The following is an 18,347-nucleotide window of genomic DNA, read 5'->3' as shown; positions in this document are numbered from 1 at the left end:
TAACCATATGTCTTTCATGCTTGAATATCTAAAGGTCTGTGGTACTCGTACAGCGGAATGTTCCCAAATAAAGAGAGAGATAGAGAGAAATTGAGAAACCAGAAGGTCTAATCTGATTATACCAGTAGCGGTCAGAAGTCAATTATCTGCGTAGAAATATCAGTGATTATACATATATGCAGCCCATTAAAAGGACATAACCGCTGGCTTTGCTACCACTATCTGATGATACCAGTATATGGGACTTATACCAGTTGGTTGTTCGATTCGCTACTTGTAAAAGCTTTGTGTGTAACTGCTTGCTATGCTGCTACTATTTTATTATACCAGTATATAAAATTTATACCAGTTGGTTGTTCGAATAGTTACTTATCAAAACTTGGGGTAATATACTGCACTACCAAATATCCAGTGATCAAGAACCATTTCTTTTTATTAAAAATAATCTAATTCAAACCTGTCTTTAGCGAAATTTGAGAATCGTCTTCAGATCTAGTGAATGTTCACTGCGAAAATACAATTGAAAAATTTTTCGAAGAATCATTAGAATAATAGTTTTTGCTTACTTCTTTTCAAAATTTAAATCAAAAACTCTCAACAACAATAACTACACAAACCTTTAAATAAAAGTTTGTGCCCGAAACCATAAAGATAACTAAATGGAATACCATAATTCTTGTATTTTTGCGAAATTAAATTTCAAATGAAATAAACACAATTTATGCAGACGTCCTTCATACGGCAAGGCACAGCGCAGACGACGAGCACAAAGCGAACAAATTATGTTTCCAACAGCTGTCAGTTGCTTTGTTCCAGAAGGGCGCCAAAGTAAATACGGGCGAAGTGCATGAGAATATGAAATGAAATATGCAGAAACGAATAACTGGCACAGGCAAAATGAGAGAGAATTTAAATTCTGTATGAAGAAATGCTGTTTTCGTTAGGTTTGGTAGCTTAAGTGAAGTTAAGGGAGCAAGTAGGTACTGTAACGTTATTTTCCATATGAAAATTCTTGTTTTTTGTTATTGGCTTTAATAAATTAGATACCAATTTCGGTTAGTTCTAATGCATTTAAAAATTCGAAGTGGGTATAGGACGACAAAAGTTATTATTTTGTGAAAGATTGAAGTCCACCGTCCCCAAACTGATTTGACCTTATCAGTGTGGATGTAGGCCTGGAAAATCAACCACTGACTAGATATTCACCATGCGCTAAATCGTCGATTTCAAAGCTGCTTCTGACAGCATGCGATGTCTGAATTTGGTATCCCCGCGAAAACAAAACGGCTGTGTAAGTTGATATATGAATGCATAGTTCAGCGAATTAACAAACAACGGCTACGTTGCCTAGGACATGTCGTCCGAATGGATGACAGCAATCCAGCTCTCAGAGTATTCGACGCAGTATCCGTCGGGGGAAGCAGGGGAAGAGAAAGACCTCCACTCCGTTAGAAAAACCAGATGGAGAAGGACCTGGCTACACTTGGAATATAGAATTGGCACCAAACAGTGAAAAGGAGGAACCACTGGCGAGCCTTTTTGCTATGCACAGCCAATTCAAGTTTACTTATGACCGTTAAAAGTGTTTAACATGGTTCAAGGAGGTTTCGTTTTTAATTATTGTGGCGCTTACCCGAACTCGAGTAGCAAATTATTCGGTCCTAAAATCACCTAGTGTTACCAAAATTGTTATTTTTCTGTTTAAAACTCCGGTCTGGATAACTCTTACCTTATTAGATAAATAAGTGTATTCTAACCTCAGTTCTGGATATGTCTTTCCTTATAAGAAAAGTATTTTACTTTATCAAATGCCTCTCCTAGTTTATATAGTTATTCTTAATAAACACAGCAAGCAACATTTCTTATGGTACAATTTTACACTACAAGGAGATTTATCTGCTTAAAGGCCATTCTTCGAAGCTTTATATAACATACATTCGCACCAAACTCATGCTTTAAATTACTTTCAAATTCATTGCTTAACACGCTGCACAACTTTCACTTTATTTCGCACAGATTTTGTTGTTGTTGTGTGACTTCAGTAAAGTATATTATAAAATTTATTACATTTTCTTGTTGACACCTGCATGAATGTTTAAGCATCTAGACCCCACCACACCCTCTAGTATACGCGCCACTCTTCATAAAGCCGCTTCTTCGAAATGCCTGCCATCAAGCCTTTAAGGCGGCTTTGTCTGCCTTTACATTGCCTCTGTTTATCTTTGCTGTAGTTTTGGCGTCTCTTCAACTGCTTCGTCTTTCAACGGGAAAAGCTAGCCTCTCACAATTTTGCCCTGCAAGTTTCCTTTCGTTTCTTACTTCCGATGTCTTTTGATCCTTTTGTTGCTTTGGTTTTCATTCTTTGCCTGTACTTTGGTCTTTGTGCTTTGCATTCATTATTTACATATTTATAGTATTTGCATAAGCGGCTTCCAAATACGCACAGACACACAACTACATATACTTATTCCATGAAACACGCAGGTACACTAACCTAAATTGCGTACGGAAAGACGCCTCAATTATTTGCACAGCCGAGTACAATGCGAGAAGGTCCTGCGAAAGCAACAATCAGCATCTTTACAACAACTTCAAATGCCTTGCATTTTTTTCACTTTATTTTTATCAGCATTTTCTATTTATCTTTATTTATTCCGCACGTTACCAAGTTCCCGTTCTTTGTCAGCGCTCGTAATCTCATGGAATTTGGTGAGGTGAGTGTTGGCAAAATAAAAATAATAATAACAACAAGGAAAAGCAACCTAATCTGGTATTATTAATTCATACAAATTTGTTGTGTTACAATTTACGCCAAGCATTCGCTGAAATCTGGGATTATGCGAAAATTTTGATTAGATATCATGGCTTATGGAAGAATGAGAAGCAATGCTTTGATGAGATTTGACATATATAATTTGATTTAATAAATATGTATATGTGTGCATATATTTCTTGGAAATTTATTCGTGATATCTTTCGTAGGGTTTAAGGTACTCTTCTTCAACGATTAAGAAAGTGCATTAAATACAATAAGGCTCTGAGAGCAAATATTTTCTACATTTTGGCCCTCTTTAGGTTTCTTATAATCATAATATCGCCTTCAAAGCCAAAAATAACATGACAATCAGATTCTTTCTAAGAAAAGCAACTTCATGTTTGAATATTTTATATTGATTTTCATATTCCGCGGTATTTCGTACACACTCAAGGTCAAGTATAAACTTCGCAAACGGTTTGTGAAAAAATCTCTTAAAAAACGAGGCTCTCTTATACTTTTGTTCTCAGAACAGAGCAGACACTAGCATAGCATAGACATAGCCATACATATGTAAATATGTATGACATAAAGTGAATATTGCAGTGTGCATAGTGAATAATACATAATAGTGCATTCCGAGTTGTGACGCTGCCCTGGCAACACCACAACTCAGGTACATGCGCTACAATGAGATAACCTGACCCAAATACCCTAAACAAGTTTGAGCTTGACGCTCTCGTCCAATCCTATCGCGGTTACCTTCTCACGTTAAAAGAACTGCTAAAAGCCGCCACCGATATCACCGACTCCGCAGCCACCCCTTTTCTCGACCAAGCTCAAATGATCGTTGATTTCGACGTCGATCCAGTGTTTTCACAAATTTGTCGGCGGGAAAAACGAAGTTGATTTCCACCCGTCATCATCATCATCGGACGAAAACAAAAACTTCAATTCTCACAGGCGCAGGATTAACAGGGTTTATATCCCCCCATATAAACCTTCTCTCGACATCTCTTCCTTTTCCCACACCTCCAGCCCCACCATTATCGCAGGTGATTTCAATTCCAAACACTAGACTTGGAACTGCTCTACTTCTCCCCGACTTTCAACATGGGTTCCGGAAGAAACACGTTACCGCGCATCAACTACGAAGGGTCTTCGCATTATACCTAACAACCTCAACAAAGGTCGACATATTCCTATACGCTTGCTTGACTGCAAGCAAGCATTCGATCGGCATGACATTATGGGCACAATACGCGGATGATGGCGCTTTCCTGTACGCCTATCGTACTATTAACTACAGCACATCTGCACTCAATAAATTTATTCGTTATCAAAACCACAAAATCAGAAGCAATTTTCTTTTCACGGCTAGCGTAAAGGCCGCGAAAAATCTTTCTTAATAGGTTTCTCAACAAATGAAGGCCTTACGGTGTCTTAAGCTCATTGAAACCATTTTTTACCAACAAAAGGGCTTCCCCAAGCACCAAAAAAACGAGCATTCAATGCCATCATTAGAAGCATCTGCTGAAACGCCATCCCCATTTGAGGTTCTGCCTCACCCCGACAACTTTCGACGCTTTAAGCCACATACATGCCTCTACTAAGATCAGCACTACACTTCCCCTGCTATGTTAGATACAAATAGATCTTAGCGCAAACGACATGCATATTTTTCGTTCACACTCAAGGTTAAGAATGAACTTCTCAAACGGTTTACGAAAAAATTTATTAAAAAGAGAATTTCCCTCGAAGAATGCTCTCACTGTGATTAGGTATCCTCTTTTCATACATATGACCTGTTTCTCATATTTAAATTATATATTATTAGACCACTTTAAATAAGAGAATGTGCTATAAATAGCAGTCTTATTTACAATTCGAAAGAAAGTTACTACTTATTGGAGAAGAAACCTTTTCTCACACTCCCATTATGCCAAATATATACCACCACTTCGAAATTCCGCTAGAAAAAATATCCCTGCAGTGAGAGCAGACATTCTAAGACAAAACAAAAATAGTATACTCTCGACTTCCCCCACGTTATTAACGTTTTTTTTTTTTTTGCCTGAAGTCTGTCTCAGCGAGTGTCAATAAACAAAAGGTGTGACCTTAAGCAATAATAATATTTTGTTGCTCTCTATTTTTATTCACATCTTCTGTGAGCAAATTCATTCGATTATCTTTGTTTACACTGCCGATGGCATCAGTCAATGTGTTTGCAAGCCAACTTATATTCGTCCTTGTGAAATTTATGTAGCGATTTTTCGATAATGTAGACGAAATTTATTCACCGAAGTGCATTAGCCGACTGGCAGTTAAGCGTAGATAAGTGTGTGACATACAAACATAATGGAGATGTTATATAAACTTGCGTTCGTATGACTTTTGTGATGACAATTGAGAAAAAATATTTTCAAGTTTATAGTTTTACTAGCGCGTGGCTCAATGGTATTGTGTAGAATTTCGAAATTATTTATAGAAAGCAATGAAAAAGTTCACTCACCTGTGTTTTCTTAACGCTCTGCGCTTCCTTCTTAATTTTTTATATGTGAAAGTGGTGCTCGGCGAAATTGTGTAATCTTCATCGAATTCCATTTCGATTTTGATCAGGTTTTGTAAATTTAACTGGCAGTCCTGGAAGCAAAAAAAAAATTAAAAATTTTTAAAAAGATGTAGCAAAAAACCGAAAAATCACTATGATATTTCTTTTCGACTTACAAGTCGATATACATATGTAGCTTTCAGAAACAATTTGAGTGCAAGAAAATATGTTTAGCGGGATTTATTGAAGAAAGGAAATGGTTAAGAAAAAAATAACTACTTTATCTTCTTTTATTAAACAACGTCTTTAGTAGATTTCTGAAATATAGTTTAATCTCTGAACTAGAGGGACGGTCACTAATGGTCACAAACGTTCTCAAAAAAGCATGTTCTCCAGTATATGCAAAGAGTTGATCGATGCCCTTTTGGTGGAACAGTTAGCTCGGATCACTTCTGCGCAGTGAAAAACCAGCCAAGTTGACCACTGATGAGTCTCCCTGTAGGAAATATATGGATGTACTTAAGTAGTATAAAAAAGTTATTTGTAGAGCCTAAAAACGTGGAAGAGCTTCTGCGGTAAGTCAGGAAAAGAAAGAAATGTGCAGTCCGCCTATATGAAGATCAACGATGACTACACTGCACTCGCTAACTTTAAATATAGAAAGAGTTTTGGAGCATATTTCTTGGCATACGACCATGTCACCAAAAACGCAATCGCTAACAGTCTTGAAGCAGCCTGATAGAGCACATTTCTAGCATGGATAAAAGCTCCACTAGCTGCAGGAGGATATAGAAAGAGATTGTTAAGTTCAGCGGAACATATTCTGATCACTTGTAGCTAATAAGATGCTAGAACAAATTGAAAGGGAAGCCAATAAAATAATTGTATATGCTGACTTCGTACTTATACTATTGAGGCTGAAAGTCCTAGACACAATCAGTAACGTGATGGACCACGTTCTAAGGATCATACACAGATGTATCGATATAATAATCTTTGCAAGGAGGTAAAAAAATACCGACACATACAGATAATGAGCATTGTTCTAAGTACTTTGCGCCAGGAGTTATATATCAGTCACACCTCGAAAAAAGTCATCTGAAAATCAACATCCATTTCTGCTGAAAAGAGTGAGTCTTAGTAGCATCTAAAAAGGATATTAAATTGCTCCGCTAATATAAGAAAATAATGGACTCGTTTCCATCTCTTAAGGTCAATGAACAATGCATTGTGGATTATCTTGACCCTATTCCGTTAAACTTACAAAAGTGTCATATCAAGTTGTGCTTTCAATTAAACTCAATAGCAACAAATGAGCTTTAAAGCACACAATGACATCTACTTCAAGGTAATGCCAGTTCTCAATATTTTCGTAATTCTAAAATCGGATTTAAAAATGCTTTCATCTGTTTTACAACTACACGTAGTTGTGTGCATAAGGGGGGTTCTTAATATTTCAATTTATTTTATTTTTCATTCTCAATTTTTGTTCATTAAAACAAAAAATTTTTATAGTAACGAGTATTGGACCTAAAACTAAAAATTTTTATGGTATCGAGTATTGGACTTAAAACTAAAATTTTTGAAAAATATCAAATAGAGTTGTATACGTTAGGGACGTTCTTAATATGTAAATATTCAACTTCTATTTATTTAAGGACTTCCATGTTTAAAAAAATCGATTATGTTATTGATTATTGTCCTTAATTTAGAAAAATAACGATTTTTTGATAAACAGTTGTATACATTAGGGATGTTCATATTTTTTTTTAATTTAATAACTTGGTCCATGTCTAAAAATTCTCATTTTGAAATATAATCGACTTGTTGAAATGTAATTTTATACGTTAGGGACGTTCTTAAATTTAATTTTTCAACCTATTTTTTTATGACTTCCATCTTTAAAAAAATCGATCGAGTACTGGCCCTAAAAATTCTAATTTTGAAAAAGATCGACTTTTTGATATGCTGTTGTATACATTAGGGTGGTTTTTAATATATAATTTTTCAACGATAATTCTTGTATATGACAGCAATGTCCAAAAAATCGATTATGGTAGCGATTATTGTCCTCAAAAATGCCAATTTTGAAAAATATTGACTTGTTGGCATACAGTTTCATACGTTAGGGGTGTTCCTAATATTATATTTGTCTTCCACCGTTTTTGTCCCTGACATGTGCGTTTAAAAAATCATTTATTGTATCGATTATTGTTCTTAAAAATTCGAATTTTGAATAATATAATTTTTTTCAAATAAAAAATCTCATTTATACAAAATATTTTCGAACTACCCGAATACACGCGTATATATGTCACAAATAAGCTCTTCAAGTTTATAGCGCATATTTGCAATCGATTTTGTGTCAGCATAAAAGCGCAAAAACAACAAATTGTTGTAGTGCACTAACAAAAGCAACATTATATGCGCTAATAGAAGCGAGCCAAGTCAGCCAGTTTACCGCAAACCATAGATAGACCGCACAGAACCAGCTTTGATGATGATGCTGCTGTTGCTGCCGCTATTGCTGCTGATTTTGCTGAATTATCGGCAAACCAACAACAACAGGCACAGGTACAAACATACATGACGAGCGCATAAACTGATAAATTGATAGCCTTCTACAACGAGCGTATGACTTTCTGGCATGATGGTGTAGGGCAGCGTATGTGTGTGGGTTTCGCTTGAAGTTGTTGCATTAATTCAGCGAACTGTACATTATTGCATTTCTAATTTCACCACACATACTCAGAGACACCCGCACACATACTTCCAACTCGGGCACATCCTTTGACATCAGCCTTTTGAAAATGCACAAATGAAAATGTGATTTCAGCCAAATGAGAACACACATTGGTGCATATAAACATTCACATACACACTATGTTTGCACAAAAGCTTATAGTGTACGCTATGAATGCATATGTGTGTATGCAATGTGGCGAATGTGTTGGGTGGTGTTGCCTGGTTACTAGTTCATATCCGACTTTAATTATATTATATGTCCTTTTCATTCAGTAGTAAATAAGGCGTATGCTTTTGAGGTTTCTGGGTTGCACTCTGCGGTTTGGAGGGACAAAATCAATGAATTTATTAATTTCAGCTTTTTGGCAAAGCATTTATAGCATTATGTCACATGGCGTATACGTAACCTTGGTTAGTACTACTTTCGGAAAAGCTGGTATAGACAATTTTGGCCACGGCGTATGAGTGATATCGAGTATAATTAGTATTTATACCGCTGCCCATATGAGTTATTGGCTTAATATTTAAATATTAATTTATTTTTATAATGGTAAAATAAATATTGTTTTTAATAAAAAACTTAAAACATATTTTATTGAGAGCAAAAAAATTAGTAAAGTTTGCTTCTAAAAAAAAACAAATAATTTTAGAAATTTAAAGAAATTAGTTCTTTAAGCACATTTTTTAATAAAAAAAAACTTAAATGGTTAGAAATTATAATTTTACGAAAAGTTCCAGTTACTTCCACAATCTTTTTTTATAAAGAATGCTATTATATATAATAGTACATATGTACATATAAAAGAAATTAAAATTTTATTTAACATATTGGGAAATAATAATCTTTAATTTTTTTCATAAAAAATTGGAGATAGAGATTTCTTTTAAACAAAAATATTTTCTTGCAAAACCCTTTTTATCCAAAAAATATGTGCCAGACATTAAAATTTTTAATTTTAGAACATAAGTTTTTTCATTATTTTTTTCACAAAAATTATATATGTATGTATTTTACTCAATAAAATTTACAAAAAAATTTAGTTTTCTGCCAAAAACATAAAAAAAATTTAAAAAAATTTGCTTATAAAAACGAGACAAATTTTTTTTAAATAATAAAAAAATAAATATGTATATAGAAAAGCTGAAAAAATGCGTATGGAAATAAAAAAAGACATATTTTATATTTTAAATAAAATTTTTTTTAAATTTTATTTCAATAAAAATTTAATTTTTATCACAAAAATAAAATTATTTTAATTAAAGAAATTTTGCAAAAAAAACAGTAATCAAAACATAAAATAAATATTTAAAAAATGTCAACTTACTTGCTTTAAAAATTAAAAAAAAAATTTATTTAAAAAATTAAAAAAAAATAATTAAAAAATACTAAAAAACTAAGTTATTAAAAACAATAATTAATGTTGAAAAATTACTTAAAAACTTAAATTAATTTAGATAAAAACAATTAAATAAATAAATGATTTTTAATTAAATATTATTTTTTCTTTTAATAAATGAACTAAATTGCATAAATTAACAATAAAAAAAATTAACCAAAATAAAATTTTTTTTCCAAAAAAAAATTAAAAAATAAAAAACTTTGCTCAAAAAAATAATAATTAAAATACAAAATAAAAGTAAAAAAACAACAAAAATAAAGAAATGTTTAGCTGATAACGCAACCAACAAAAAAAAATTAAAAAATAAAAAGTATTAATTATTTAATTTATATAACACAAAGAAAATAAAAATTACTAGGTGTGAAAATAAAAAAATTAATATTTAAAAAATTATATTTTTTATCAAATATTAATATTTCAAAAATTTAAAAAATCATTTGCATCATAAAACAGTTAAATAAATACACAATTTTTAGAAAAGCAATAAAAAGTTCAAAATTCTATTAAAAAAAAATTAGGTGGTAAATAGAAAAAATTGCCAAAAAAACAGAAATTCAAATAAAAAACGAAAGCCAGCTGTTAATAAAACCAATAGTAAGATTAAAAACTTGGATGTATGATATGTATGTATGTGTTACTTGGCTGTTAGCGTGATTATATTAATTTAAGTAATAAAAAATTAGTTTAATTAAAAAATTAATTAAAAAATTAAACTAATTTTTTTTTATTAAATTTTAAAATAATATAAAAATTTAATTAATTAATTAAATTAAGTAATTTTTTTTTAACTTTTGTTTTATTAATTTCTTTATTAAAAGAAAAAAATATTTATTTTAATAAATTTTATTTCTTTTGGCACGTGGCTGCCAGGTATCCCCGGTAATCACGAAAAAATCTACTCCCTAGCCTAGATATGTATCACCGGTGATACATTGGATGATATGTATCACCTGTGGATATTTTTTTGTCGTGATCACCGATGATTAACTGGCAAATTAATAAAAAGAATTAAATAATTTAACAAAGAGACAAATCAAAAACAAAATAAAAATTTTATCAACAGAAGTATACATAATTACTAAAAATATGATTTATATTTTGTTTTCGAAAAATTTAAGTAGGAATACTCAATACCGATAACTCCTAATTCTCTAAATTGCTAGTATACATACAGTCAGTGATAGTGGTCAAATAATTAACACATACATACTTACACATTTTTATGCAAATAACTGTTTTTCACTCACCTCCAATGTCTTGAAATGCCATCGTATATCTGTCGTCGCCGGTGCATCCGTATCGTCGATACTATTTGTGCTACACACGCGCAACGTTGGCCAGCATTGGCAGCGTTTATTGGTGATTTCGCAGCCAGGCTCTATCACTATTGTCTCATCGTTTGTACAATTCGTATTGTATTTACTGCTGTGATATGTGGAATGCAGGGAGGATGATGACGAGGGGAGATCTGGAAATAGCAGAAAGTTGTGGAAAATGTTAGAGAACATCAAGTTTTAAAATAAATAAAAATATATATATAATAAAATTTAATAGATTTTTAAGCAGAGCTTTTGTATGAGAGAAAGCGCAAGAGCTCTTTCCTTGAAAAAAAAATATTTTAAATTTATGTGTGTTTGCGATGATGCACCCTTTTTTGGAGAAAGTTACGGCACTTCAACTGTCTTTGATCTATCTTTCAGCTCGCTGCCACAAAATGAACGCCTTTACCATCACAACAAATGCACACCTGCTTTTCTCTGTATAAATCATTAATTAACAACTTCTTTCTGCTTACTCTGAACTTTCTATTTGTGCGCTCTCAAGTTTTGTACTCGACAATACTGCTTTGATAATCACCGCTCTCTGTACTCCTTTTATTGCAGCTATAATGGTTTTTAGCTTTTTATGCGCTTGCCTAATTAGGTTTCCTCACGCTCACACAAATCGCGAAAGGAAACACTAAACAAATTTATATAATTTCTTTTTTCGCTTTTTTGATAATGTTTTTTTTTGCTTTTTTCTAATTTTTTTATATTATTTTTGTTCTTTTCTGTATTTTTACTATTATTTTTTCCACCGTCTGCTTGAAGTCTGCAATAAAACAGCACTTCCAGCTCACAAGCAAAGCAAATGAAGAACAAAAGTATAAAATTAATAGATTCGTAAAAGCGCACAATAAAATTGTACTAAAATGCATAAAAAAACAGAAAAAACATGTAAAAGCAAAGCCGCTCAGTGAAGTTTTTCGTGTTTGTGCCGCTGGGGCTACAGGGCGTATAAGTGATTTTTAATTACATTAATTTGCTTTGTTTGCTTGCATTGTGGCGGAGTCTTTTTCAGTGAATTTGGCGTAGAAAAACTTTGCTTTTGCAGAGTGAATTAGCAGCTCTTAGCATAATTAGAGTGAAAAGTAGAAGAAACTTTTTTTATTTTAATTTCAAGCTGGAAAATGCGAAAAGAATTTTTGACGAGAAAAAAGTGGAAAATTTATAAAAAATTATATTAGCAGGTATTAAACAAATGAAAGCGATTAAATTTAAGGGAAAACACGAAAAAAGTTAACTTTGGTTGCATCGAAGCTATAATCCCATTCAAAACTAAAAAAAACTTCCATGCAAGAAATTCAATTTGATCGTACAGTTTGTATGGCAAGTACAGTACTTGTCCAATAAATTACGAACGAAAACAAAAATTTAATATTTTTAATAAAATTTAATAATATTGAATATGATTCAATACAAAAATACGATAATTTAAGTTTAATGTATATAGCATATAAAATTTAATTTTTTTTTTTAATTCGCCAAATATTTATGTTTTTATTAATTATTAAAGTTAGAACTCCGCATAATTTTTTTGTTCGTTCGTAATTTATTGGACAAGTACTGTATAGCATATAAGTTTTCCGATCTGAAAAATTTCTTCGGATATTATAGCCTTGCCTTGTATAATAATTTGTTGAAAGTTTCGTGAAGATAACTCGTCAAATTAAAAAAATTGTCTCTACAAGGATATGATTTTCTTCAGCCAATTTGTATGACAGCTATACGCTATAGTTTTCCGATCTGAAAATTTTTCGAATATTGTAGCGTTGCCTGGAATAGTAATTCATGCAAAATTTTCTGAAGATATCTTGTCAATCACACAGTTTTCCATACAAGCTCACAATTTTTATTAAACAATTTGTATGGCAGCTACATATATGCTATAGTAGTCCGATCTAAAGAATTTTTTCGAAGACAATAGCGCTGCTGTCGCTGATAACAAGTGCCGAATTTCATGAAGATATCTTTTCAAATATAGAAGCTTTTCATACAAGGACGCGATAACGATCGTTTAGTTTGTATGACAGCTATATGTTATAGTGGTCCAATATCGGCAATTGCCGTACATTAGTAACTTCTGAGGGAGAAAATAATGTTTGCAGAATTTCAAATCGTTATCTCAAATACTAAGTCTAATACGCTACTAGTTCGACTCAGCTTGCCATGCTGATCATTTATAGTATATCTGCTTTATAGGAGCCATAACATTTCCTGCTGGGCACTACAAATTTAGTATACCCAGATTAGACTATAAAAATCATTCTGAGCTAAAATACCACCAAAGCGAAGACACTTACAGCCTAAAAACGTAGAAGCAGCTGCTTCTCTAAACTCCCATCCCACTTCAGTACACAAAAATGTATTTATTTTTTCAGGTTTCTAAACAAGCAAAGTGACATTTTATTCAATTTCGTGCATGAGAGCATGCTTAGAATGAAAGCGAAATGCGACTTCTACAAAAAACAACAACAAAAACAACAAACAAATACTCATTAAAGCCACTCAAGCCTAACAACATTGCCTCGGGTACACCTAAAGAGGAATTAAAAAAACATTAGCTTTGTTTTTGTAAATTTAATAAGCCAAGTAGCTTACAAAAGCGACAACTATACACATACAAACACAAATATGTACATATGCACACAGCATAATTTATGCAAGCAAGTGAGCGCGCTTATGTTACCTGCAATTTTTAGCAAAGTCACCCGCGCACACACACAAACACGCAAACGCATATTAACCCACATATTAGCGAGTTAGACATATTGCTTTACATGCGAGTGCGCGTGTGGCATGCAACGTGCTGTCGGCTAGCAACCTTGACACACTTTTCTGCAGTCCCCAAAGCGGTAATGCGCGTATGTATAAAATCTTGCTTTAACTATGCGTAATCGCTGTTGTTGTTTTGCTTGCTACTGTTGCGTATTTTTTGGTTGTTTTAACATTAGCTTTAATTTGGTTTCTTTTTTTAATTTTTTTATTTCGCTAATTCCCTTTATAAACGCTTTGGATGCTGCTGAAAGCTCCCTTCAAGCATTATCTAGACATACGTGTGTATGTATGTGTGTGTGCACGCAGGCAGTTTAATTTGTATAAATGTAATTTTCTGTGCTTTTTCACGCGCATTCTCATTTCTTTTTTTTTTGTTTTTGCTTTTACGCAAACTGCTATTTTTTGCTTAATAGAAAAGTGGGCACTTAAATTTTATAAAAAATAATGAAAGTGTCCTGTTCACCTGCCAGCTGTTTTGGTAGCAAAAAAAAGGTGGTGTGACCCTAGTAGATTCAAGCATTGCTCTATTGTCTTTATAGACCTTGAAGTGCTTGCTTGTCTGCTAAAAAAGTTAAGGTAGTATAATTTATAATACCATTTGCTACAAAAGAGTCCTGAACGTGAAACGATCATAATCAGAAATCTTTACATCTCATCATCATCAAAGAACTTGAAGGCACGATTAAAGTTTTTCAAAAACTATTATTCGACTTTTTTTTTGGATAACAGAAATTTGAAGTGTTGAGAACAAATCTGAGTAAAAAATACGAAAGACGGAAAAAAGGTTGGTTAAAGCGGCAGAAAACGCTCCAAAGTAAGAGCATGCAAGACAATAGATCTAAGGTCGCGGTGCATTTGTCGTTTATCAATCAAAGCATGCAAAGCACCATTAAAAGGTAGCTGCAAGAGTCATGAGAGGTTCCAAATTAAGAGTTTCCCAAGCGCCATAAAGATCAGAGCTGGAAATGTTGTAGCCTGGGATTGCTTTACCTACAGTGGTCCTTCAAATCTGATAATAGTAAATGCTAATAGTAGAATGACTGAAGAATCCTATGAACAGATGCTGAGTACAAATTTAGAGACTAGAGCAGCTCAAAAAATGGCCCTAGTAGGGCTTTATGTACCCACAGGGCAATGACGTCAAACATGCAAGTAGGGTTCGAAAGAATATTTCTATCAAAAGTCGATAGAGCTGCTATCATGGTCTGCTTTGACCTAAATAAGCTTAACCGAACTTCTTGTCGTTCCTATAAACTAGAGATTTTTAATAAATTGAAGAACTCCTGGGAAAAAATGCCACAAACGCTTCTTTCGAAAGCAATATATTATAATTCTCAAACCATATAATTAATTTAGTCCTTACATTCATAGGATATATATTTATACGTTGGTTTCAACATTTCAGTTTTGGCCAATCGAATGTCTTCAATTCTGATATATTGTATAATTTTCACGTATTTGGGAATGGGAAAAGAGGAGTTTTTACCACATATGTATTACTGGAGGCCTTTTTGAAAACTAAGCAGTGATGGAATCCTTTATTGGTAGCCAAAAATATCGGAAATAGTTTTCATGCGACTTCAAAAGTTCAGAATATCCCTCTGGCTACTTGGAATCGCGACTATGGCTCTAAGTTATTCATTCTCAAGTAAACTCTAACCCATTTTTAAAACAAAATTGTTATAAAGACGTGTGGGAAGAGTTGTGTTGATAGAGTAATGCAATCTGACTACAAATTGTACAAGGCGGGTTTGTATAAAATCGGTTTTGTATAATAATCAGTTGGAAAAAATGGATATTATTTAGAAAATTCCACGAAACATAGCTCATGCTTATGTCTGACTGAATTAATTTGTGTAATAATCTTGGCATTGGTGAAAAGTTATATTTTGAGAATTGATAGACCTTAAGGATTAAATTTTTCCTCAGTTTGATCACCGTATACGGAAACCGGAAATACTTACTTTGGTTTATTTTATATAAATTCATGTTTTTTTTTTCTTATTAAAAGTATGACGTTTGAACCCTCTGAACCTTTCTTTGGTTTGAATCACCGAATACCGGAACCAGAAATATCTTCACGGGTTTATTTTATATACACTAATGTTCTCCCACCTTTCTTTTAAGACTCGATTCTCTTTTTTACTCCTTAGGCTCTCTAATCCCTGATAATTATGCAGAAGCTTCCCCAAAAATTATAAAAAAGCTCCTCTTTTAGCTTAACAATTAAAAAGAGGTTCCATACTCCACTATGAGCCAACTGAAAACAAAGCATACTTTTTCTGCATTGTATACACAGATCTAACATACTCAATTTCTTTGAATTGCCATTAAGTGAACACTATATATATCTACCAAGCACTGTAAAGTGACCACTTTATGCCCGAAAACTTAAATTTTGCATGCACTGCTCTCACACACACATATATATTAGTGCCTACACGAATATGATTACCACAAAAGAAAAAAAGCCAAGCGTACTGCAGCTGAACTAACAAAAACGTTGCATACTTTTAAGCGCTGAAATTTCGTAAACGACGCGGAACAGCTGAGATAGCAAAAAATGGTGACCCAAAAACGAAAAAATGCAAGAAACGATAAAAAGACAAAACAAAGAAATAGAATGTAAAAATAAAAGCAGTCAAAAACAAGGAAAACAAAGGCACTTAAGGCAAATGCGTCGAATAAAAGATGAGCTGTGGAAACCCCACAGTGGATATTAGTGACACTTGGGGAGAGACGCAAACTAGTTGGGTGTACATGAATGCTTACATATATACATATGATATTTTACACATATACAGTGCTGTATATATGTACATATAACCACACCGCTTTAATTTAGAATGTCGCTTTATAGTTTGACTTTCAAATAAAAATAAAAGCATTCAGTACTAAATTAAGGATAACATCCTTCTTATATATATAACAAGAGCTGGCAGTGTGTCACACACATATGTACATATACATTCTCACATTTAACTGAAAGCAGTTGGAACCCTTTTTAAATAGTCTGCCTTTATGGATATGAGCAACTAAATAATAACAATGACAGACAGCAGCTCAGGGTCACACGAGAGAAGCAGACATGCAGACAAACAGGCACACATACAAATAGTCTTTGGAAAATACACAGATAAAGTATATATATGAATATATGTGGGACAAAGCAATTCAGTTGAATGACTTGCTGTCAGCCGCTGAACTGCGCAACTGACGTATGTGTGTCGAATGTAAAGTGTAAAAATTGCCAAGAATGGTAATTTGATAGAGATATGTTGCCAAAATGCTGAGCGAAAATGTTTGAAAACACTAAGCGGTGGCAAATTTGTGCTTGTATGTTACGTCGTAGACTAAACTGTCAGTTGACTTGCGCTCGGTCAGCAATGGTGAAAGGTAAACGTATGCTTTTAGCATTCGTAGCAGAAATGTAGCATACATGAAGGCGTTTTGAACAAACCAGTTTGGGAGCTCAAACAATTTGATATTATTAAATGATGTATTGGGCGTGTCTGTGTTGGTGGTAAATGTGTTGTGGCACATATGCTGCTCGAAGCAAATAAGCGCAGAAGCATATGTGGGAGTACTATACATATATATAAGAGAACAGATGGGCATATGAATTGAGGGGGGTATTAAATGAAAGGTTTTGTGTACAGAATAAATAATGATATATAATAAAAAGTGTGGTATTGGAAGTTATTATTTAAAATAAGGCTGCGCAATATTTTTTATGAATTTTGAATATTTTGGAGCAATGTTTACAGCACCTTGAAGGAATTAAGCTGCAAAGCTCTAGGTTTGTATAACGCAATAAGTCACCTCTGAGTGTCTTCTAAGACATTTTTTTTTAAATAAATTAAAATATTAAAATAACATATATTATTCAGCAATGAAATTACTGATTCGAGATGATTTCTTCAATTTATTCTTTCAGGTAGCATTACTAAGGACTAGGAGGTCTATGTATGATAACGACATAGTATATCATAGCATTATCATCTGGTAGATTGCAATTTTTAGGTTTTTTACGTTAAATTTTTCTTGGAAAGTTTTCCAGTGACGAAACCTCATAATATTTTATTTAAATACTTGCGAAAATTTTTACTGTAGAATACTTTTACAACACTTTGGATCAACACAAGCTGGTAAAAATGGTACAAATATAAACAGGTATAAGCTGGAATAAGTAATAACTGGTATAAACTGATATAATTAAACAAAGAAAAGCGCTGTTAGGCAGCTGAAAATATCACAGGTGGGATTCCGCTTTTTGCTAAAAATTTCTTGAGAAAATATTTTTCACAATATTTTAGACCAGTTATAACTGGTATAAAAAACTTTCGACCAATATGAACTGGTATAAACTGATATAAAATATTTTAGACATATACGAACTGGTATAACACTCGGCTAATTATAAGTCGAAACGATGTACAGCTGTATACTGTAAAGTATTTTGTGGAAATTTCGAAGATTTTCGCTGCTTTATTGCCCTCGGTACCATATGTGATCTGGTATAAACTGGTATAATAAATAATCGAATAGATATGCGCCTAACTGAAAAAATAATATGTACAAGTTATTTGAAATAAAATTATTTCAAATTTTTTACAGGTTATTAAAAATCTCTATCCAATCTTTGATAATATGTATGTATCTTTGGAAGCTTCAAGTTGAGTAGACATAACTTAATTTGTCTCATTTTTCGAATGCAAATATGACAATTTCATAATTGTTGTGCCGCCTTAAGTATAATACTCGTATAATTAAATTAAAAATCTGGTATAAACTGGTAT

The 18,347-nt window shown here is 32.7% G+C and overlaps 1 protein-coding gene across 1 annotated transcript in view; it reads right to left on the bottom strand.

The window, feature by feature from the left end:
• The window catches only part of LOC126763094 (cysteine-rich motor neuron 1 protein), a 372,079-nt gene that overhangs the window by 28,392 nt on the left and 325,340 nt on the right, over positions 1–18,347 (bottom strand). Inside the window, exons 8-9 of the mRNA XM_050480299.1 lie at positions 10,699–10,919; positions 5,268–5,398 (exon numbers count right to left, since the gene is read on the bottom strand). Coding sequence (XP_050336256.1) covers positions 5,268–5,398; positions 10,699–10,919 — 352 coding nt within the window. The remainder of the gene's footprint in view (positions 1–5,267; positions 5,399–10,698; positions 10,920–18,347) is intronic.

Source organism: Bactrocera neohumeralis, chromosome 6 (genome assembly GCF_024586455.1).
Source record: "Bactrocera neohumeralis isolate Rockhampton chromosome 6, APGP_CSIRO_Bneo_wtdbg2-racon-allhic-juicebox.fasta_v2, whole genome shotgun sequence".
NCBI lineage: Eukaryota > Metazoa > Arthropoda > Insecta > Diptera > Tephritidae > Bactrocera > Bactrocera neohumeralis.
The sequence above is the reverse complement of the archived record's forward strand: the minus strand, read 5'-3'. Positions and strand labels throughout refer to the sequence as shown.